We start from the raw sequence: 24,177 nt of genomic DNA on the forward strand, positions 1-24,177 counted from the left end.
TCATGTGGCATTGCAAGACCACAAGTAGCTACACAGTCTAATAATTGATGGGAAAGGACAGAAATGTCGTCACAGAAGTGCTGGTGCATATATAGATATACTATCTATATTATACTATAGTATAGATATACTATCCCATTCTGGCAAATGCAGAGTTAAATCTGTCACTGACTGTATAAAAAGCTTGAACAGATTCCGTGTGTGTCATGGGAGGATGTGATAGATGTCTGAAGAAAGATTATATTTAGAAGGTAGACAGATATTGGTAGAGCTCTCTGAGGAACTTCATCCTAAATGTCAACAAAGCTTTTATAGTAAAAAAAAGAGAGAAAGTTTTTCAGAATATGCTATACTGGTGGAAGAACTGCATTGCAAGAACTGGTGTGGGTATAGACATATCAATAAAGCTGAACTGGTTTCATGCTCCCAGTATGTACCACAAGTACAGCAAAACTTTCCTGTGGAGACTTAGTCTGGAATTTCTGCAGGGTGAGTTCACTCAGCATTTTGGCAAGCGTGTATTCAGTGCAGGTAGCTCAGGCTGTGGCTGCAGTACAATTGAGTTATGGGCTCAGCTCTGGAGGGCAGGAGCCTGAGTCCCTGGCAAGAGGCCATGAAGTGCTGACCCTTTGCAGAGCAGGTCCCTGGGACCTGTGGCCAGGGACACAGCAGAAGCTGATGATTCCAGACCTTTCTGCACTTAGACTGTGAGGGTATAAAAGCCCAGGGGCTCCTTTGTTCTGAGTCCCTCCTCAGAGGCACCAGCTTGAGCTGTAATTTTGTTATTACACTGAGATTGAGGTACTTAAAAAATGGAGACCTCTGGGACTGTGCTGTGTGGAAATCCTGGGGTCCAGCTGGTGAGGAAGGAAAACTGTTCTGTGTGAGTGTGGGGAGTGTAGATATGAAGGGGCCTCAGTCCCAGTTCAGGTGGTGTGAGTATTGGACAGGGGAGTGTCCTTAACAAGCTCAGCAGCTGAAGTTAATTACTTTGAGTTCTCATGTAGAAAGACACCCTTTTTTGTTGATTAAATGTGGACTTTTGAACAGTGTCAGATTGCCCTGAGGAAAGCAATGTATTATGGAAGGAAATAAAAAGTTGCTTTATTTCAACTGGTAAGCTCCTTCAGTGTTTTCATGAGTACTCTTGTTGTGCTGGGACACTTTAATAGCCACTGGGTGGTTTACTGACACTTCAAGTCTTTTAGTCAAGTAGAATGTAGAGTGGATGTGATGAAGCCACAGCATTGGTGTTGCTCAAGCTGGAGTGCTGAGTGGTGCTACAGGTTTGGTCAGTAGTGTATTTCAGCAGTTTTCAGCTACTGGGTCAGCATTCTGGAATTGCACTGACAGACATCCAGCAATGAGCAGGGCTTGGAGCAAGGCAGGTAGTCCTTTGGGGATGTAGATGAGAGAAGCTTCACTTCAGAAGTCTGGCCCTTTGAACCAGGATATTTTGCTGTATAACAGGATACCATTCCTTATGCAGGTCAGTGCTGACTGGGCTTGGACTGCTCTTACTCAAGGTGAAAAGCGCAGTGAGATGACGATGGTGAGGTCCTCACTGAAGGGCCATTCACCAGAGGAGCTGGGACTTTGAGGGGCAGCAACATGTGGCTGCTGGGTTTGCAGTTAGTAATCCTCAAGTGCAAAACCAAAAAAATTCTAAAGCAGAAGGGGAAACAAAATGTATTTCAGGCACGAAAGCAATTCTGCCTGTGACATGAGCTCAGCTGATCTGTGAGTGTTGTCAGCTGTGGGCTGCCCCTTGCTGCCATGAGCTCAGGTCTCAGTCTGTTGTCTTGCAGCAAAATGTATTGCTCATATGTAGCATGTCTAAAAGTAGGGTCTTTTCTGTGCCAGAAAGGTGTTTATTTTAGGCAGGCAATGGAAGAAGGAATGAGCGCTTCCTTTAGGGTAGCTGCAGACACTTGTCCTGTGGAAGGAAATTGAGTAGTGTTTCCAAGATACGAATGCTGGGGAGTTAACATCCAGTTGTAGTTACAGGCTTTTGTTGGTTCAGTCTGGCAGTCCCAGTCAGGGAAGAGGCTGTCCCCTTTCTTTGTGGAGAGGGCTGTACATGAAGATGTGTGCTTTTGGCTTGAACAAAGCACGTCTCTTGAGCTGAAGTTAACCAGCTGTCTGAGAATTGGTGCTCCAATAATACAAATAATCATTGTAAATGAGCAATCTATTAGGATAGATAAGTGATCAATCATGAGGTCTAAAGTCAGTGCAACTGCTCTGGTATACACCTGCCAAATATGTGGTTCTAGATGGATACCCCATATGTGGTATCTAGTGTGTATTTTAAGAAAGGGATTTGTCAAGGAGTGGTACAGCCTTGGTGCATTGCTTACATATCTGTCACGTTTCTAATACGTATGCCCCGTGTCTGGGCTCTAGCCTCTGTATCAAATGGTTCACCCATTGAATGGTGTGGCAAGTTAAAAGTTGTTCTTTTAGTCTCTTTTCTCTCTCTCACATTGTCTACATGATTGACAGGTGCTTTGACATCTTATAAGAGAAGAAAATGATGGGCTAACTGGTGGGTGGACATAAATTTACATCAGCTATAGGTTGTTAGTTTTCGCTAACAGTGCACTTTGCTCTGGTGTTTATTTGTGCAAAACCCATTTTAAGCTAGTGTAGCTAGCGTTAAAAAAAGTCATCAGTAAAATGAAAAAAAAAGGAAGTTATTACAGAAATAATTAAGAAACAGTAATTGAAATCCAAAGCGATGTAAAGAAGGAGCTGTGAATGTAATGTAGTAATAGCTGGGATACAAGAGAAAGCACCCACAGACCATGAAAAGTCAGTACTTCCTCATCACAACTTGCAGCTCTTCTCAGTGACTTTCTCATTTTCATAATACTTATAGAACCTTTTTCAGAATATTTAGAGAGAATTTTTTTCTCTTCCGCTGAAGGATAAATCCATTTGCAGTACAGTGCATTCATTTTTTACTCTAGGTTTTTCATACTGTTGAACAAGCTAGTCAGCGTTTTTTCTACAGGAAAGGTGGACTGGGCTGTGGTACAGGACTAGTTCTCTGTCTGAGCCTGTCACTGGGAATGTACCAGCAGTGCCCTGCTGGCCACCCATGCAATTTAAGAATCACATTTTGAAAGCAGTTACTTTGGCTTTTAAAAAATATCCAGGCATTACCCAACGCTGGGTTGGAAGAACCAGATTCTGACCTAAGGTATTTTCTGGGAAGTTACGAAGTCCTTGCTGAAGTGCGGGGCCTGCCCCACAAACTCTTTCCCCATGTTTGTAATGCTGAAGCCTGAATTAGCGGAGACTCTGAGCAAACTGCAGAAGCCAGCACACTTTAGGTGATTAATGAGAAGTCTGAGCTGGTGCTTTACGATGAAGATGAGTCATTAATATACCAGGCACGCTAATGAGCACGGGAGAGGGTTTGTGTGGGTGGCTGCAGGAGCCATCTCTCCTCAGGCTGCTGGCAGAGTGGAGCCAGAGCAGGAGGGGTGGTTACAGTTCAGTGCTCCTTGGTGCTTAATTTCAGCTCCTAGGTTAGAGAGACATCTCCTCATGGAGTGTGATGAATATTACGATGAAAACAATCACACGTGCTTCAGCGGGATTAATAGGTTTAAGTGCAGTAGGGGTATTGCTGCCCTCAGGACCAAAACCCAACACCTCTAAAGAGGGTAGTGGCAGTGCTGCCTTCAACAAGCTCGGCATGTCCCCAGCCAAAATTTGCAAGGCACTTAGCTCTGAAGGGGAACAGAGTAATTAAAACTTATTTTCAAAGACCCCAAGATGTAGGTATGCTCTGTGCATGCAGATTATGTAGTTTGTGGAGTTCACAGCTCTGTCTATATGTTTATATTACTTCTGTCTTCTTTTTTTGTTAGTTTAGAAAGCAGATCAATTTTTAATTGAAGGGATTTTTTTTTCTCTGAGGAAAATGGTGAGCAAATGGTGATACATTGTATTCACATAAAGGAAGCAGTATTAGATTTGAAACCAGTTAAAACCATGGCAGAAGGGAAAAAAAAAATCCTCTCTTCCTGACTGCTAAATATTTAACAGGCCACTGAATGATCAAAGGTCCCTTTAGGATTTTAAAATGACAGGATAGGAACGAGTTTAAATTCCCCAACATTTGCATTTGTGACAGCAAGAATGTGAGAAGCAATGTCAAATGCTTGAATTCCTCCCACTTGCACAGTGATCACTGAGTCATTTTACTGATAGAAGCCAATTCAGAATAGTTTATCCTTTCTATAAATGTTGAACCAAACTCAGCTGGGAAATGGGAGCATCACCCACACAACACAAAGCACTAGAGCATTTTTCCTCTGCACAGGATAATCAGCAGCAGTAAGAAAAAAAAAAAAAATGTGAAGTGCTGAAGGGATTCTGTTCCTGCAGTGAATAGTCACTGGGGGAATGTTGTCTCCTAAGTTTGCTTTGACTTAAATCTTGGTTTCCAAAGGGTTGTTGGAACTGGTGTTGGGAACACACTTTGTTTGGATACTGTCTCTTTATATCTGAATCTTAATGTCCCTGTTGCACTGAGGGTACAGTATAGGAGCTCATTTGTCACTGATTTAATCTGGGAGATTACGGATGGATACATGCTGAGTCTATCTCACTGGATGAAAGTGATTTGCATCAAATTTCCAAGATGTCCTACCTTACCATATTAAGTAGTTTGATTTTTTGGCACTTGAAGCACTTTGTATTTCTGGAGGTCATTCTTGATTTGCTACAGTGTTTTGCGAGTATTAAACCTGTGTAAAAGCTTTCATTTCTGTGGAACTAACTACTTGCTTAAGTGTATGCTTGAAAATCTTCTGCTGAATCAAATGAATGAATTTAGTAATTTACAATTAGTTTAAATGTTTAAAAATAATTCAGGTTGAAGTAGATCAGCTTTTAAGCTTTCAGTAGTAATGTTATTTTAAGCTTCTCTTATCAGATTGCTTACATATTTGTCATGGTTTAAGTCCAGCTGGCAAATAAGCACCATGCAGCCATACAGTATGGTTTACTCTTGTTGTTGTTGTTGCAGAGAATGCGTTGAACTTCTTTTCTGTAATAATCTATTCAGAAAAATGATACTTGATGCACTGGTTCTTCCTCTGTAAACAGTTTTTTGAGGGTGCTAGATGGTGCAGAGCGCATCCTGGCAGGAGTGACTTTAGGAAAAGGTAGCCCACTAAGCATCCACACTTTGCATATTTGTTTGAAATGCTACAGGTATGGGGAGGAGGTCAATAACATTAGAACAGCCAACTGTTGCTATTTCCAGTGCTACAGCCTTTCTTGGGTAATTCCAGGCAGATGAGCAACTAAAGCAGAGAACAAGGACCAGTTGGTTTGTTGTCTGCTTGTGTCAGAAATGATACATGGGTGTAAGAGAAATCACTGCTTTTTGCACGGCTGTGTTTCCTCATTGAATCTGCTTGTTGAGCAATGCTTGTTATGGAACAGTAAAAACATCATTTGGCTTTATGCTAAACAACTACAAAAATTATCCTACTTTAATGAGAGCCATTGCACTACCCCTGTTGAGGGAATGCACAAATACCTATCAGTTAACTGAAACAAAATTATTTGGAGGTTGTCATTAAAAGATGATGATGCAGCACAATACTGAATTTTATTTTGTTTGTTTGTTCATGTCAAAGTACATTTACTCTTAGCCTGGTATTCCACAGAAGTATTTTCTAGTATGGGTCATTTCTAAAATGGCATTTGCCCATAAACTCACCAGCTGAGTGCCTGATACTGCTCGAGCATTTAGAAACACTTGGGCATCCAGCTGTGACAGTCTTTTAGGTCAGTTGTGTTCAGATTTGCATGGGTGATTCTTAAGATCTGGCTCTGATTCTTACCAAATGTTCATCAGGCAGCATGTGTACAGAAAGATCTTTATGGCTGTAAGCAGATAAGTTTTTGTGTTGTTTTCAAACTGCAGGGAGTCATATCGTAAGTACACATCTTTGGCAGGATGAGTCCATGCTTGAGTAAGTCTTTGTTTCATCCTCAGTTCTGAAAATACAAAAGACCAGCATTTAGGTTCTCGCTATGTTGGCGGAAATGTATTGCTTCAGGCAGTGTATTGTTCAGGAACTGCACATGTGGATTGTAGGAGAAAGAACTGTACCAACTCTAATTAATTTGCTACATGTGTTCTCTCACTCCTCCTGTGTTTTAACTGAGCATTCCCGTCTCTCATAGAATAAGCTTTGGTGGTAATCGATCTCATTGATGGGACATATGTGAAATTATTCTTCCTCAGCTTCATCTGAGCTTCCATAAATGACGTTTGGCTGACTGTTATGCCATGAATTTGAAGAAAAGTGGTTTGGTTTTTCCTATTAATCCCCAAAGTAGATGGTGTAATGAGTGCAACTACTAAGCAGTATTTCACTCAAAACTTCCTGGCAGAATTGTGGCTTTACCTGCTATTCTGGATGTTGTGAACAGAATAAATTCTTCTATCTCAACTACTTTTTTTGTGTGTGTGTGCTACCTCTATTGTGTATATGCATTTTTTTTTTCTCTGATATGCTTAAATATAAATGGGATGAGGGCTGGAGTATGATTAGAATCCCCTCTCTCAAATCAGACGAGTAGATGTGAAAATTGATATTTCTCTTTTGTTCCTAGTGGGTGTGGGACTGACTGCTTCCTGTGAATTCTAGCAGTTTATGGTGATAACTTCACTGTGACTTAAATGCATTCCAGGGGCAGCCCCTGCTTAGCTGGTGAAGTTTGGGGAACTACTGTGATTAATAATAAGGAAGGACCAGAGGGAAAATGTAATTTTAACAATTCTAATAACTAACATTCAATGCTTTGATCCTTTAAAAGCAGCTCTGCATTTTAATGTCAAATGGTTTAACAGAGTTTATTTATAGAAGGCTCCTTCTGGTAAAAACAGTGCAGCTACAGTTCCACTTTGAAGTTTCTTCTATGGCTGAGATCATCATCATTTCACACTGGTTCAGGTAGTTTTTGGACTTTTGGCACCGCTGGGGCTTGCCCTCCTTTTCCTTCTCAGCAACGTGGTGAGCAGCATCTCTGCCCCACTTGGCTCTGTTCCAAATACCACGCAACCACGTCCCAACTCTAGCAAGATGTAACTTGTCTGCAGTTCTCATAAATGAGCACCACAGGTACAGGGTAGTGGATGCTCTGTGGGTTTTTCCTGTGTTGTGTGGACATAAAGAGCTGGATTAGCCCAGAGAAGACTGCAGTGAGTCAGGGTAATATTTTTTCTAGTATCAAACCTTTGTTACTATAAAGTTTTTAGGTGGCTTTTTCCAGACATCTGTTGGGAACGATTAGGGGAAAGCTGAACCTGCCTAAAACAGAGGTGGAACTTGGGGGACTCCTCAAAGGCAATCCAAATTTATACTCTTTCTCACTTCTCATATGTGAAGTAGTAGTGAAGATTTTTCTGGTGTCCATCCATTTTGGGATAGCAGGTGTCTGAATGGGGGATCCTAAACCCAGGCTGCTCTCAGACATACTGGTGTAAACATGGAAATGGTTTAGTGAGAGGGAGAGCTACACCAGGCTTGTACTGATAAAGATAGAGCAGGATTTGGCCTGGGAAACTGTTGCTTTGAAATCCACTCTCATGCAGTGTAGAGGATGGCAGATTTCAGTCTGCTGCTTTCTTGCATCTAAGCCAGAAGCGAAAGGCAAAGATAACTATAGCAGTGCTGGGGTAGGAGGGAAAGACAATACAAATACTCAAGTATTGTATATTTAGACACTGGTCTTTTAAGTGTCTCCTTGTGTACTACACCTTACCCAGTAGACTTTATTAAGAAATTCCTTCCACTTAGTTAAAAGGAGTTATTTCTTCTTCTATGAGAAGAGAACAAGCTGAAGAGATGTTTGTGTTTTGTGCCACTGAACTGTGAAGTAACCTTTCCCAATTCAAGTGAAAGCTCTGAATAGTTGTGTACTTGCTTCTAGATAGAGTGTCGCTTCAGGAGTGTAAATTTTAAAATGCAGGCTGTCTCTCTAGTCTTTTGTAGTGTTTGATCTACTGCTGAATAGATCACAATTGCAGGAAGTACTCCTGAAAGCCTTGTAGTTCAAAGAATTGTTGCAAGTGGGTTTTATTTTTCAAAGCAAGCGCTGGTTTACTCTGTAGAAGAAATATGTTTTAAAATTCCCCAGCTGGATAAAGTGCTGTAATAGGTTGGAATTGAAGGAATGCTTTAGAGAGATGTTCACTGATAATAACTGAAGGGTGACCACTTCCTTCATAGTATGTCCTGTCAATCAATTCCAGCCTTTGAAGGTGATATTCTGCCACTAGATCACCTGTGAGCCCACAGCTCAGTGTACTGGGGAGTACAAGCACATTAGGTTGTCTGCTCATACTCTAGGGAAAAGCAAAAGGGAGCAAAACCTGCCCTCTTCCCACTACCTGAAGAGAGAATCTACCCCTTTCTTTAAGAACTTCCTTGGGAGTGAGTGGTGTTGCTTCAGTGCTTTGTTACTCCAGTCACAGTGCTTCAGGCACAACCTGAAGCTGTAATTGGACAATTAAACCCCAATATGCAAATGGACCAAAACTGATAAAAATGTAAGACCTTGTGACCGGGCGGGTTTTTGGTGTAGCGTTTTCCTAGTGGATTGAGGGTGCAGCCTTGGTGGGGCTTTGGTCCTGTTCAAGGTGGATCCTGGAGGCCTTTCAATAAATACCTATATTATTCTCTAGCTCTGTTCGGTCTCTGTTTCAGGTCAGCCTTCTAGGCAACAACAGGAGATAGCTGGAACGTGTGCTCTCTCTGGGGCCATGCAAGTGGGAAATCACACTCTTCATAATGCCAAAGGGTGGCTGGGCCTGCAGTTCTCTGTAGAGAACTTTTTCTAAGAGTAGGAGAAATAGCTATGGTTTAGAGGGTGCTGTTTTAGATGCATTGAATCCACTGTTTAACTGGAAGAACTGTGTAACTGGCGAATTCTTTAGGAGGAAATTAATTATTCTCCTTTAATTTTTTCTTAGAGAATATATACGCATGGAGTCTATACAACAACTGGAGTTTATCTGTACTAAAACTGTACTTAACATTGAAATGTGATTATGATATTCAAACTCTTTTAAATAAAGTATGGTAAATTAACATTGCAGTTCTGGCTGAGACCATAATACTTAAAAGCATCTTTACTGACCTAGTAGAGCCAAGTCTGACCAATATTACTCATTTCTATGCTGACTTCCATAGACTGTGAAGCTGATGTGTACCATTCTTCTAGTTAATGTGAAGATGTACCATTCTTCTAGTTGATGTGATCTGTCAAGGTCATCTGTTATGTTCTCATTTTATTTAATGAAGGTAATGTTCAGATATCGTCCTTGGAGGTCATTCTTGGTAATTGGTTCACACAGAATGGAGAATCCTCCATTACAGAAAGGGACATATGGGTTTAGCTAATCCCATGGAGCTTCTGACAGACATAGTGTTTGACAGGTTCCTTCATTTTCGTCTCTGTTCCAGGATATGATCACTCCTGCTGTTCTCCTTTGGGATCTCCCAACATCCCCAGACAAGTGCATTGTGTATTGAATTCTGTATTCAGGAGAAAGTCCCCTAGGACTGGATAGGCCTTTTTAATACATGAGAGAATGGCTTCCTTTTTTTTTGCACTAAGGCGATATTTTTGGCTTACGTTACTCTTTGACTTTGTATTCCTTTCTGTGCACTGCTTGCCCATCATCTTTTGTTTGGTGAGTGCCTAGGTGACACGCATTTTCCTATTGAAATGCATGGTATTTATTTCAGTTACTCAGTTTTGTCGAGGTGTCTTTTATGAAGTAAAAACAATAGAAATAAACTCAGGTTGTTTATTGTTCTTTCTTACTGCATAAGACCGAGCAAACAGTTTAGTGCAGTCCTTGGCCCTTCTTCCAAGTCCTTATTGGAATTAGTGGTATTTTTTGACTGAAGATTTGTGGAACTGCCGTCTGAAATTTCAGTTTTGAGAGTGTAAATAACAAAGTTGATAGTGGATGTTTGTTGTGTATAGTAACAGTTATTGTTTGAGCAGACCTATTATTTTAAAATATTGTTATTGCCTTCTTCAGGAGAATGGAAAGAGAGGCGGATCTGGGCCACCTCTCTGATGTGACGTCTAGCTAACATCAATCCCGCTATATTTCAATTAGAAATAACTTCACTATCTCCAAATTATGTGCTCTAGCTTTTTCTTTCTCTACCCGTGGAGTTTTCAATGTAACCATGGATTTGGGAGGCAGAAAAGAAGAAAGCTGAAAGGGCTGTGTGTCCTGGATGCATTCACATGTGTTTCTGATGTCACACTGACTCAGGCCCTAGGCAGCCTCTTACTTTAAGTCACCTGGAGTTGATGCACATGTCCATTGCTGTAGAACTCATACAAACTTCTGGTCTGGCTTGTGCAATGAACAGGTTCTCCATTTATCAGCAAATAGCAACATTTCAGCAGCTCTAATTAGGAACTTTATTAGCCTGGTTAATGCAAACATGTATCTGAGTTTCAGCAAATTTGATTTTTTCACAGAAATATTCCTATTGTACTCTGAAGGCATCTCATCTACAAGTAGTACTGGGGAAATTAAGTGAAGGAAAGGAAAAAAAAATTTACACAATCTATGTTGTACTGGAATTTGTTTTGCAAGGCATTTACAGCAGTTCGTAAATTGTTGTAAACAAATTATTTCCAGCTATTTGTAGACACTGAGATGGACCTGTGATTATAGGTTACCACAGACTTCATTCCCCTGTAAGCCTCACTTGTTTTCCTTTTCACTTTTGTCATTGCCAACTTAAAGGCATAAAAATGCAGATCAGAATGCAGCCTGTAGAACTTGCAGGGCCTATTTTAGCCTTTCATTGTATTAATGCTGATATTTGTTTGTTTAATTAAATGTCTCTTCATTTGAGAAGGAGGGAGAATCTCAATTCATTCTTGGTACTCTAAATGAGTTGTGCACTGTAACAGCTAGTTTCTTTCGCACATAATGCTTTCTCATTATTTCCTTCACTTAAGTGTTCAGCTTACGGATAATTAAAACAGTTTACTTTATTTCTAGCTAGTGCACAGGTACATCGCTGTATCTGTGGAGTGAAACAAGTGGACTGATGATGATTTATCATTTACAGCTGAGTCTCGGAGGCACTGACTATTGCAATGAGTGAGCAGGAACTTTAAAGCATCCTCAGGTGACCTGGCAACTCAGTTATACCTGTGTAACTCAGTCAGTTCCATGAATAAAATATCTTCGGACTAGGAAAATAAATGGTTAAGGCCATTTTAACATATCTTTGTTTTGCCTCTTGTTGGATTCTTTGTTCAAGGGTTTCTCTTCCATCCAGGTAGGTTGAGTTTTAAGGTCAAAATATCTGTAAAAAGAGAGTTACCAAATGGGGAAGACAGTTATTTTTTCTCTTCAGTACAGTATCCAGGTGGAGTATCTTTTGGAGAAGAAGGAATGCAAATTATTTTCTTTTCAAATGGGAATTTTAAGCCCATAAGCACAGGAAATTGTTATTCAGCATGTAGCAGGAGGCAAAATGACACAGGAGCAATAACAGCTTCACTGGAGGTATAAAAAAGGAATCCCAAAATTTTACGTCAAGCTCCACCACATCATGACTGACAGCTCCTGACAAAAGCCCTCACAAGGTGGGTAGTGCCAAAATGAAATGGGCTTAGTCAAGCTGTAGGGACCTGGAGTTACCAGTTGTAAGGGCTTGATAAACTATTTTATCCCTAAATAAATAAAGACAGATTACTAGTGCAATTATCTGGACTGTAACAACAACAAATTCAATAATTCACTAGGACTGGGCCAGAATTAACATCTGGGCCCACAAAAGAGGTACTTGCCTGTGGCTGTCAGGTAGGCATTACTCTATCAGTATGTGATATTTTTTCAAGGTAATCATGCTTTTAGATGTGTATTTTCTTATTTTGAGCTCCCAAAGGTACCGACTGGTCTGTCGGTACAGACAGACAATGTTAAAATTGCTTTGCATGGAACATTTTGTTGGGGTCTCAAAGGGCTTAACAGATTACCTTGTAAACCAGCTTTTCCCCAGTTCTAGTTCACTGCTTTTTCCATGATGCCTCTTGTCTTGGTTCATAGCTTTTTTGATTCACAATTTTAATTTGATTAATTTACACAGATTTAATTTAATCAAATATAATTGGCTCACAGTTTTACATTATAAAACACTCAATAACAGACTGGCAAATGATGTAGAGTGACCAGTGCTCACTGAGTTTTAATAATCTATTTTGTTGAAATTAACTATGACTTCTCAGGTTACATTAATCTTTTAGATGTATAAGGCAAGCCTCACCTTATTTATTGTGGGCAGTCAGGCTTTCAGCTAGAGAAGAGCTCCTCCTGCAATATCTGCACGGGAAATTCCATAGAAGTCCCAAGAAGAGACAGAAAATCAGCAACCATGAAACAACATGAATGTGAGCTTTGGGGGGGGGGGGGGGGAGTTTATCAATGAATATAAACACCTGGTGGAGTGGAGGTAAAGGAGATTGAACCAGACTCTTCGGTGATGCCCAGTGAAATGGCGAGAAGCAGTGGGCACTGAATGAAACGCAGGAAACTCCACTTAAATGTAGAAAAAAAGGTTTTTCACTGTGTATTTAGTTGAACACTGGATGAGGTTATCCAGCGAGATTGTGGAGTCTCTGTCTGTGGGATTGGTTAAAACACGATGAGGAGTGGCCCTGCTCAAGGTGGGTGATTTCTGGAGGTGTCTTCTGACCTTTGTGGTTTGTGGCTTCCAGATGATTGCCTCTTGCCAGTATAAATGTTCTAAGAGCAGACAGTTTCATGGCCTGGTTTATTTATCTCATGATGTGGAATCACTCCAGAAGGAATTAGTCTCCAGTGATCATGAGAATTATGCATGACTGTAAGACTCCATCACTGTTCATAATGGAGAGAAAAAACATATTACTAACCAGGGAGATGGCAAAGTATAGTGTTTAAATTGGCCACTAAATTATAATTGTAATGCTTCCTTTTCAAGTTGCTCTTGTCCCTGACTTGGTATAAATTACCTTCTTTCTGATGGCAGTAACTTGGCATTACAACACAAACATGTCACCAAGAGGACAGCATGCACTCTCCTGAAGGTGACCCTTTTACTACGTGGTGCTGACATAGGAGCAGTACCAGGAGTCGACCACTTGGTCTGCTTTTCATTGACAGTCCACCAAGGGGATCTTAAACAGTCTCTTCCCTTCTACCAAGAGTGTTATGAGGTGGGAAAGAGGGTGAAGGGGAAGAATGGGGTGCAATTTTCACCAAAAACACTGAAACATGGAAAACTTACCTGGTGAAATTTACATGGTAAAAGGAATAGTCCTGAGGTTTTGTCAAATATTCTGTATTTTAACAGGGCCAGGTCTTCAGGAGGAGTTTTTAATTAGTTTGACTACTATTTTATTGCAAAAGTGGGTCATTTCACACTGTTGTGCACAGAGCTTAGCAGGATTCATTCCCATAATGAAAGAGGAATCGATATTTTGGAGCCATTGCAGCAGTTCTGCTTCATGCTCTTGTGTACCAGTTATATTCATACCTGTTCTTTGAGTCAGAACTGGCGCCCAGGGTCATGCAAGAATGTCACTTCACAGTGATTGGACACCATCTCCTCTTTGTCTATAAAAGAACACAAGCTGCTTGAGAGAGAACAAAATGAGAGATCCTCATGGATGAGGGGGTATAAACTGTGTAACAATTCTCTGTGGACTTCTGGAGTAATACATTCCTGGGAAAAATGTGGGTGGTCTTGCCATGTGGCCTGGTAGCACATGGGCTTTGTGCAGGTGTGATAGGCGTGTGCCTTTACCAAGGCAGGCAGAAGTGCTAATAGCACAAAGTGACACTCCTGTTAATGCTGAGAATGGCAGTATGGTTTACTCTGCTTGGGACAGCACAAAAGCTTTTTTCCTGTAATATGGGGTCTGAGGGCATGAGACTCTCTGGAGTCAAAATACAAGACTTAGCCAGAGTGGCCATGCTTCAAATTTATATATAGGTGGGTGTTCATTTTTCCTTCAAGGAATCCTTTGGGGGCAAGCAGAAGTCCTCACCTCACTATTCTTCTAATGCCTTCTTCATTGGGTGAGTTGTAATTTACCCTTTTGAGAGCGTTTTCCCAGCAAGAGTTCATGCTCCCCAGTTAAAAACTGACTTTATGTCTGAAAAACTTTAGTTGAGCTTTTCAGATGATTTAATATAAAAAAATCTTTCCCTCTGGAAATGCCCTTCAGTGTGGTTGAGAGAGGCTTCAGCTTCTAGAGAAAATGTCTTTCATACTAAGACAAGAATTGGTCTTTTGGGTAGTTTTCCTCTTCTGTAACTGAATTAGGATATGAAATTACTGATCATGACAATGTAAGATTGCATTTCTTTGTTTTAAAGGAGGTAAATTATGATTTAAGGTGTACCTTAGATGGCTCTGTGTTACTGGGGGTGGTGGTTTACCTTTGGGGGGGACTGTACATCAGAAGCAGAGTATGCCGCCATTTAAAATTAGGTGGTCACCTTTGCTATGCGTTTTTGTGTAATAGATGACCTTGAGGAATGTCATCCTCATCTGAGCTGCAGTGACATCAACATGAGAGGTGGTGTTTGTGTTGCTGTTTGCAGCTGGGCAAAGGCAATAAACCTTCCCAAGGCAAGGAGTTCCCTTGGAGGTTTGTTGTGGCTTATGATTTACTTCCTTTGAAAAAGTAGTGGTGTTGTCATTGATCTTGTATTTTTCTAGTGCTGCTGATTGTTTTGTTTGAGGCTGTAGAGAAATCTCTATCCTGAACTTACTGAAGGGACTTAGATAAATTCAGTCTTCTAGGCCTTGAGTCTCAGTAATCCTGACAGACAGTCCAGATCCATTGCAGAGGTTCCTAACAACAAAACAGCGTACAAACTTTGAAGCCCTTATTTGAAATTCATCTGGGAAGTGTTTTTCCTTGTTGTTAATAATGGTCCTGGCAGTTTCACTTGCCATCTGTTTTCCTGCTACAGATAACATTAAGCTGCATGCGTACTTTCTTGTGCACCCTCAAGCTGGATTTTGGGCACAGTTTTACCTGATGAACTGATTGTAGGCTGAAGCTGTTCCTTAACGATTGGGGGAAGCAGAAATTAAATTATATTTTGGATTAAGCATGAGAGCATGCAAAAGGGGTTTAGGTCCTTAGAACTGGTCTGTTAGATCAAGGGCACAGTAATAGCTGTAAAATTTGCATCACACGCTCTATTTGGCTATTTCAGTCAAAGCTAGTAGGGATTGATGCTTCTTTTCATGAAACTAAACAGGCATAAATGCTATTAAAAATTTGCTTAAAAGCTAAGGTAAGTAAATCCTGAAATTAAGTCATCAGAGGAACTCAAGTGTTTTATCGAGATGAGGCAGAAATGTAATTGGGCCTAGTTTTTCTCATAGTTTCAAGCCTGAAAAATTGCCTTTCATGTTGAACACCCCAAATTTTTGACAGTTCTGGAAGACACAGGTACCTATTAGATACCTAAATAAAGGTACTTGCAACCTTATTCATCAGTGTCCTTTGGGTTTTTGGAATTTGTCTACGTTGTCTATGCCATAGAGCAGCTGAGGGTGCTGACTCAGAGCAGGCACATGCATGGAGGGAACTTGGCAGAACAAATTCCACACAGACTGTGCTGCTTACCTCCAAAGGAAAAAGCATATCTGTTCCCACTGAGAAGTAATAGGACCAGCCATCTCTTCATACTGGACCTTTTAAAGTCTGAAATAAGAGCTGAAGAGAACCGAAGAGAAGAATCTATATTATGGATGTAAATTCTGCACATTGTAAACTTGGATGATGAGGATGAAAAATATGTGTACCTACATATGTATGGGAAAGGTGACTGATCCAAGTAAGAACAGGGTTGGTATCTGGTAGATCAAGTCACAGTTTGTGCTTGGGGTGGTGCAGAAAGTGAGAAACAGTGTTATGACTAAGGTCACCTGGTTAAACCACAGAGGAAGCCAGTATGTGGCAAATGGAGAGGCAAGATAAATACTGTGGGAATGTCAGGAAGGTTTAGTGACACTTCTTTTGTATTTTATATTCTATCTTGTGTTAAGCTTTCAGAGGTGAATTTCAGGTTTAGCTTCTCTTATCCTCATTTTGTCTGTATTCTAAATTTAATTTAGCACCACTATCTTATAATTTGTAGATTTTCAGGAATTATCTCATTAGTCTCGTTTATGATCTACTTAATTTTGTACTTCTGTCTACTTTAGCAGCCTGCAGGTGGGGTAATTGGTTTTTAGTACATTTCTGTCTAGATCGACACCTGTTAGAAATCAGTATGGTCACAACAGATCCATTGAGATACTCTGCCTCTTTTCATATCAATTTTCTTACAGTTCAGGATAATCTCCAGCAGTCTCTGCTCTGGCAGAACTCATGTTTCTTCTCTGAGAACTTCTGGAGTAACTACTACAAAGAGGATTGGCCCAATTGAAATGTTGAGGGTTTTTTCCCTTTGTTTCATATGGTACAGAGTTTCTGTAGTTCTAGGAGAATAATAATCTTACTTTAATAATATTATTCAACACATTATTCCTCACACCATTGCCATCTTGTTAATTACGAGAGTCTCTTACTAAAATCACTGTATAAAATAGAAGTGCTCCTATAATAAGGAAAAAAATGCAAGAAGCTTGGTAAAAGGTATACTACAATGTGTCATGTACCAGTAGTGCATAGAGTAGTATGCTGGTTGACATAAGAAAGCATGTATGACCCATTAAAGGAAAAAAGCATTTTCCAATACGGTTAGGTTCTAAAATGGAAGAAAAAAATCAGCATGTTTCCCCTTTTTTGCAATATATTCTGGAAAGACTAAACCTTTAAAATGGTTTATGAGGGGATGAATGTTTCTATAGCATTAAAAAAAAATGAATTACTGCTTCATTTTTTTGTCTTGATATTGGCCTGTTTTTATAGGCACTTTTGCATACCTGTCACTGTGTTCCCTGAAGCACTTAAATGTGAATTAATGTGATAGCTTAAGGTGATACTTAAATTGTTTGTGTGGGACTTTGTTTCCCAGTTGGTTTCTTAAGGCGCGGAAAACCCTTATTTTGGTTTGCTTTGTGACTAGACCAAAGCATTTCTGTGGGATTAAAATATTTTCCAAAGATATTCAGCAAGTTGGTGGTGGGACGGTTCTTTTATTCAGATTGACTTCTTGGCCTGCCCATGGCAAGAGAAAAATGGGGTCTCAGCTATTCAAGAAGTTATTTGTCATTCCCATGGATACCCCTTTGAAACATGGAGATCTCTGTAACTATTATGTCCCCTCACTCTCCATGACGCCTGGCAACATCCCACAACCAAAGGACAGGCCAAGAAGTCAACCACAGATGGGGAAAAAACTCATACTTTGGTAGAAATGATGACACAAGCAGCCACTGTCACTTTTCTTTCCCTGTTTTAAATGTAGAATGAAGAAGGTTTCCTGCAGGAGGGAATGGTGAATAATACAGGTGTTCCTGTGGATCCTGAGAACGAGGCTTATGAAATGCCTCCAGAGGTAAATCTGTTGTGGTGTTTGCTGTGAATGCACGTAGGAGGAGGGCACAGGAGGAGGCTGTATGCTCGGTTACATAAGCCTGGCCCAGGCTGATGCAGGGAGCTGCAAGGGCACAGCAGAAACGTGGTCTCTTTGGCCAAGATCTGCCAGAGGTATAGTGCTGGGAATCAGAAAATAATTTGCTTTTTTGATAGTCAGAAAGTTAAATGGGAAAATATTTTGAGTGTTTCAAAACATTTGTGCCTGGGTTTTGGGGAATCCTTTTTTGTATGTTTAATAGGAAATGCAGGTCAAACTGCATCTTCATAGATTGTGTTAATACCTTGGCCACTCACCAATGCATCGTGCTTTGTGAAGCATGATCTTAATGCAATTATGGGAGTAAATTATTTTGTTGGTTTATATGAATGAGCTGTCTAACATATTACTACAATGTCTGGCATGATGCACTAGTAGTTGGACTAGTGGTTTTATGGTAGTGCAGATAATAGGACTGAAAATGAGAGGTATAAAAGATTTAGGCCATGGTCCAGTAAAAGACTTAAAGGCTTGCGTGTAACATCTTGAATATCACTGAAATTTTGGATGCCATAGTTAATCATGTGGCCATAGTTAAACAGTCCTTTAAATGATTTACTGACTCATATGAGGATCTGCAGCACCTGATGTTCTGTGCAGCCCAGAGCTAGTCCTCCTTCCTCTCCAAATAAATTGTTATGGGTGGCCTCAGGGGTTCCTGGTAGCATCAGCTGAATGCTGTGTTAATCACTGTAAAAGGCTAGTTCTCCTCCAAGTACCATGACTTGTAAGGTACAGTATCTGGAAAATGTGACAAAATCCAAATACATTTTATATCCTGGTCACATGACAATCCATAATAATTTAGGCATTGAATCCACCAGGAGTGGAATAAATAGAGAAAACAGGATGTCTTTGCCTAAAATTCCAGTAGTGTTGATTTCTGCTCTCCTTCAATAGGAGGAGTATCAAGACTATGAACCTGAAGCATGAGAGTCCTTTCCTTCCTATCACCTGAAATCTACTAACTACTAAAGACGTCCCATCCTGTACAAGTGCTGAGTTCCAATGTGCCCAGTCGTTAAATTTTTTTACAGTTTTTACGGTGTATTTTGAAGTCTTCCATCAGCAATGATTGGAGTGTCTGTGACTGCATCCACCTTGTTTCAGCATTTCCCCCCTGCTGAAATGAAAGCCGGTTGGCAGGGTCATTATTGTGCTGTGGATATTGTGGCTTCAAGTTTAAAAGTTAAAAAAAGAAAATATTAAGTAAAAACACCTAAGTGTCTACTGCTTATTTCTAATTCTGTACATGTTTTGTCGATAGCCTGTCAGTAATTTGATATTGTTTATGATACAGTTTTTATTTGTTTCCTATGACTATTCTTTCTGTGCAGAGATGACTTATTGTGAGAGCTTTATATATATGTGTATGTATTATACATATAAAAAGTAATTGAGCATGAACTATGCACCTATAAATATTAGCTGTTGAGATTTTGTTTTGTGATGTTTTATTAACTTGTGTCTGTAAATAATGGTGTTCAACTGAAGCAAATAAAATGTAATCCATTAAAAATTAATTTCTAAATTAGTGATGATTTCTAACACCACCTTTCTTTTCCAAAAGCCCCTGTTGAAGCATTCAAGTTGTGTTGCTTCTTTTGAAGGAACTGGAAGAGCAAAATCAGAAAATGTAAGCCCAATCTGTACAAAAACCATGGTGAAGAATGAGAAAATCAGGGCCGCTACTGCAGCTGGGTGCAGCTTTGCTGACAGATTTGTTTGTGGGGCTAATAAACTTGCTGTTGTAAGGATAACCTGAAAGTAAACGAAGCCATTAATAACGGGCTGCAGCAGATTATCAGGAAATCATGAGGCCCTTTGAGGAAATACTGTTCCAGGGTTGTTAAAGTGGTGGGATTTACAGTGATGGCTTAGTTGCAATGCATTTGTCTTGTATAAAGTCCCATTTTGCAGAAGTACAGTCCACTGTCTATTTTTAGACATGTGCTGCCTAGATATTTTTCCATATAGTCATAAAGATTTAAATGTGAAATAGTTTTATTTCTATCACATTTTATGATTTGTTATTTTGGATCAAGTGTTATCTCTACTCTGAAGTGGTTTTGTCTTTAAGGTTCTCTAGTCTTGAGTATGATTTTGAACTTGACTTGAAGCTACTCTTTTCAGTGTTCTGGGTAACAGGTAAATATCATTGTCTGGTTTTGAAAGTGGGGAAATGTAGGCACAACCGCATAATGCATGTTACTGGTATGCTCAAAAAGAGACACAGACCCATGGAGGATGAACTCTCCAACTTGTTTTTGAACTGAGCTCCTTCCTGGCTTTCTGCAATCTTCCTGGTACTATCATGCCCAACATGAAATAGATTTTTCCAACTGTGCACCCGGTCCATCTGTGGACAGTGGGAGCTGATGGAGTACTGTGAGCCAGTCACATGAACATGCTGGTTTCGTGATGCTTAGAATACCAGTGCTCTATTTTCCCCACTCCCGTATTTCTCAGGACTTTGATTTATTTCAGAAGAATTGCTATTGAGCTCTTTCTAAAATTTTTTCCTTCAAAGCCATGAAAAATCCCCATGATCATTTCAAACAACTTTCAGGCGGTTTCATCAATAGAATAATTTCTTAATGGAATCTAAAGTCCTGTGCTTTCTTTCAGAAGTTTTTCATGGTAATCTGTAGCAACCCACCAACAGTTTGCAGTCTCCTTCACAGATGATGTGTCAAAAGAGTTTCTTGACCTGGACATCTTTACTGTGAAAAATGACTGACTCAGTGACAAATCTATTGATTGCAATCCTGGAAAATTATATCAGGATGTCCAGTGTAAGATACTGCTTTTATATATATATCTCTGTTGTTAAAGGATCTTTCTGTTCCAGGAGAAGGATTTGGGAAGAAAAGTGCTGTGGTATAGTTGTGATTTCCCCCCACCCCCAGTATGGCAGCAGAGAATCATCCACCAAAAGCAACAACTGAGATGAGTCTTATGCCTGGTACTTCAGAAAAATAGCGCTGGAAATAGCAGTCTAAATATGTATTTCTGTTGTTCATCTTTAATTCTACAGCCTACAGGTCTTGATTTCTCTATTTTTTCTTTCCTAGGAAATCAATTTAAACTGGTTGTTCACATGTTGCAAATAAGTCATGCATTTCTTAAATAAGCTGTGGGGGGAGTGTTATATCATAAAGAACAGTAATAAGTTTTTTCTCAAGATTGGTCTGTTGTCTGAACATGTAAGAATTAATTAATTTCTTTCATTGGTAATATCAGCAAATAATTCGGAGTTTTTAGGTCTTTTAAAATGTTCCAAAAGTGATCAGTTTGGTTCTTGTGTGCCTCTTGCAAACGTGCCCTCAGATGGCCCCAAAAGTCCATGGGACCCTGGTTACTATGGCAGCACAATGTGATCCACTGCTCTGGTAACAAGCTGCATTTTTAATTAGATTCCTTTAAAGGCTGCCTGACCATCCTTCCCAGGTAAACCAAGTGCCCTTTGTGTCTTATTTTTTGCAATGAGATGGATACTGGCACGCAGGTTGCAAATGTCAGAACTGTGTTGGGTGGTAAAGCTGAACTAAATAGATACTGTTGAATTCAGATTTTTTGAAGTGTCTACTCTGTGTATTTAAAAATGCTTGTACTGGTGTGCTAAAATTTTTTTAAGCAATGTTTTCCAGAGAGGACTATAACACAGAGCTCTTTTTTTCTGAGAGCTTGGGTTTTAACTCAAAGCAAAAGCAATCTTCTGTTGTCTAATTAAGAGTTAATAATGAGCCTCACCATATCCTACTCCTCCAGGGGAAAAACACATGTTGCTTTTTTGTTCTATTTTGACAACTTTAATTGGTCTTGTAATGGTTCCTAATTAAATACATTGTAATAATGTTTTTATTACTGTAAGTCATAGCGTTAATACTTGTCTTACATGAGTTTTATATAATGAATTTCAAGTGTTTCCTCTCCCCACCAAGACTTTCCTTCATTCCCTCAAGACAGCTGCAGGCAAATTAAGGTAAATTGCCATGTCATAAACTCAAAGAAGAGTAACATGCCTGTGTCACTGCAGGAAGCACAGATTTTATTCATCCTGGTTTTCATAGCATGAACAGTCTAGGCCCAGGGATTCTCATGTGGAAGAATCAGATATGGACAGTGGGTCGAACAGCTGCAGCAAACTCAGTGTTGAGACCTCTGCCTCCAAGAACTGGGAGCCTGAAAGATCAACAGCTGTCCATTTAATGGCTGAAATTATTCCAGGAGCACAGTGAAAGACAGGTACAGTATGTCTGCCTACACATATTCATAAAATCTTAATATGCAAAATAGGACTACTTAATTGCTCCCAAGATTTGATCCAAAGTTCACTGAAATCTGTGAAAAGGTTCCTACTGGCTTCACATGGGTGTGTTAGGACAGCTATAGCTCCAGTATACCTTTCATCTTCTCATACAAATTATGTGTGGCAGTCTGCACTGACATGGTGAGTTTCCAGTTCTTTTCGTTATGCTTTTTTGGGAGAAAATAACTGCTGAAACCCTTGATTCTAGAGTTCCCTGAGGCACTGGCTATACAATACTTTTTTTTTCAGGCAGATGATATGTGATGGAGGTGATGCTCCCTGATCCCTAACTTGCTGAAAGTAAAGGAAGTTTTTTGCAAAATATCTATGACTAGCAGAAAAGCAAACATATATATTTTAATAATCCCACATCTTAGTCCTTACCAGGCTTTTTCAGCATAGCTGTGGTTTTATGTGCTGGCAAAATATACCTCAACTGCTGGGTTTGAATGGGGTAGTTGCCCTTAAATATTGTAACCTTAGACTTAATTACGTTTTAAGGTAATTGATATTTATTCACACATTAATCCAAACTAACTCTTTATGTTCTGCTCTGAAATAGCTTAGGAGGTGAGAGAAAACAAGATGGTTCCCTGAGCGTGGTTTTGGTTTCCAGTGACTTAAACTAAATTACCTGTTAACCTTTTGTCCCCTAGCTTGAGGCTTTCAATATTACTAGAAAAGACACTAACAATGAACTTCACAGCGTTTGGTCATTCTGCTTGTTACCTACAAAGGTCTGAAAGAATAGCATGAGTTTTCACACAAACAGGCCTGTCCATGAGTTACAAATGCAAATGACATCTTAACCTTTAGTGTCTCCATGATGCACTTTTAATGGAAATATCATCTGTTTAAATGCAGACATAAACAACTTTTCTCCAGCCCGCCTGACATTTAACGTGTAACTCAGAAGGTTCCTCTGTTATAAAAAAGACTGGCAGATGGAGAAACAGCAGGTGGAACCTCAGATGAGACAGCCAGGAGGTAACAAACAGAATAGGAAACTAGGTCAGATGAGATTTCTCCCATGTTGGAATAAATGCTTTCACAAATGCTTCCTCCAGTGGATACATTAAAGTGGGGTTTCATAATTTTCCACTAATATTCACATCTCTGTATAGGTCAGAGTCTACCATCAACTGATACATCTGTGGGGTACATTTCTGCAGAGAAGGTGAACATCTGAGATTACAAGTGTGTGTTTTTCAGCTGCAGCATGGGAGAACTCTTCACAGGGAGCCAAAGTACCCATGTACTTCCAGTGATTAATGTGAGTTTTAACTAGAATAATGTTTTATGAAAAGGCAACTGCTGGGATACCTCAACTTTTCCTTTCTATTCACAGCTGTCACACTGGTTTCTTTATCTCCATTAATCTGCTGAATTTTCAGAGGCTCAGATCTTACCCTGTACCCATTGCTGAGTGACGATTTTATTGCAAAATTTTACTCCAGCCATTGCGCCTAGTACACTGTGATGAGGCTGTAAGCATGCCAGGGGAGCTGGGGTTTTTAGTCTCTGATTCTCCCTCTGTAAAGAGGACAGTGTCTCCTCCTTGCTGTGCTCCGTCCCTGCTGTAGCCAAAGGCACGGCAAGGCAGAGGCAGTGCCCGAGGCACTGGCAGGAGGAGGCACAGGGGCTGTTCAAGGACGGCCGAGGAGGCTGGAGGAGAAAAACCAGGCATGAGAGCCTTGCTGAGAATTGGCTGGCATTCATCCTGCCTCCCTCCCCCTGGCACTGCTTCTGGTGTCAGAGGCTAATGATAGAAAATAGTCCATGGCTTTACAACGCTTCCAGGGACTGGCAGGCACCTCGAGGAACCAGGTAAATTCAGAACTGGGATGCTTCACTCTCCATGAGCCAGAATTCCTGTGCTGTTTGAGGAGACATGGCTTCTAGTGCTGATTTTCCTTTTCTGTTTTTCTATTTTTCTGAAATCCTCTGTACCAGTAAAACAAAAGCGGTTGATGGAGGAGTATACTAGATTATTAAATAAAAAACCAAGTATGAAATCTGATTTTATCAGTCTCCTGAACAGAAGAGGAAACTGCACAATGTCCTTTGGATTGTATCCTCAGTTGTTTGGCCAGGCATTTTTTTCATGTGAATTTCCGTTGTAAAATTCCATGAATCCTTGCAAAAATAACAAAGATGGTCATCTAATGTTAGTAGTTGTTAAGATAGCACCCTG

The 24,177-nt window shown here is 40.1% G+C and overlaps 1 protein-coding gene across 1 annotated transcript in view; it reads left to right on the top strand.

Annotated features, from left to right (window-relative positions):
* Positions 1-19,194, top strand: part of SNCA (synuclein alpha) — a 62,057-nt gene extending 42,863 nt beyond the window's left edge. Inside the window, 2 exon segments of the mRNA XM_066186382.1 lie at positions 17,504-17,593; positions 18,572-19,194. Of these exon segments, the coding sequence (XP_066042479.1) occupies positions 17,504-17,593; positions 18,572-18,604 (123 nt within the window). The 3' untranslated portion in view covers positions 18,605-19,194.
* Positions 19,195-24,177: the final 4,983 nt, after the last annotated feature.

The sequence above is a fragment of the Chamaea fasciata genome, unplaced genomic scaffold, assembly GCF_029207755.1.
Source record: "Chamaea fasciata isolate MVZ Bird 193981 ecotype frontalis unplaced genomic scaffold, bChaFas1.0.hap1 SCAF_6, whole genome shotgun sequence".
Classification (NCBI taxonomy): domain Eukaryota; kingdom Metazoa; phylum Chordata; class Aves; order Passeriformes; family Sylviidae; genus Chamaea; species Chamaea fasciata.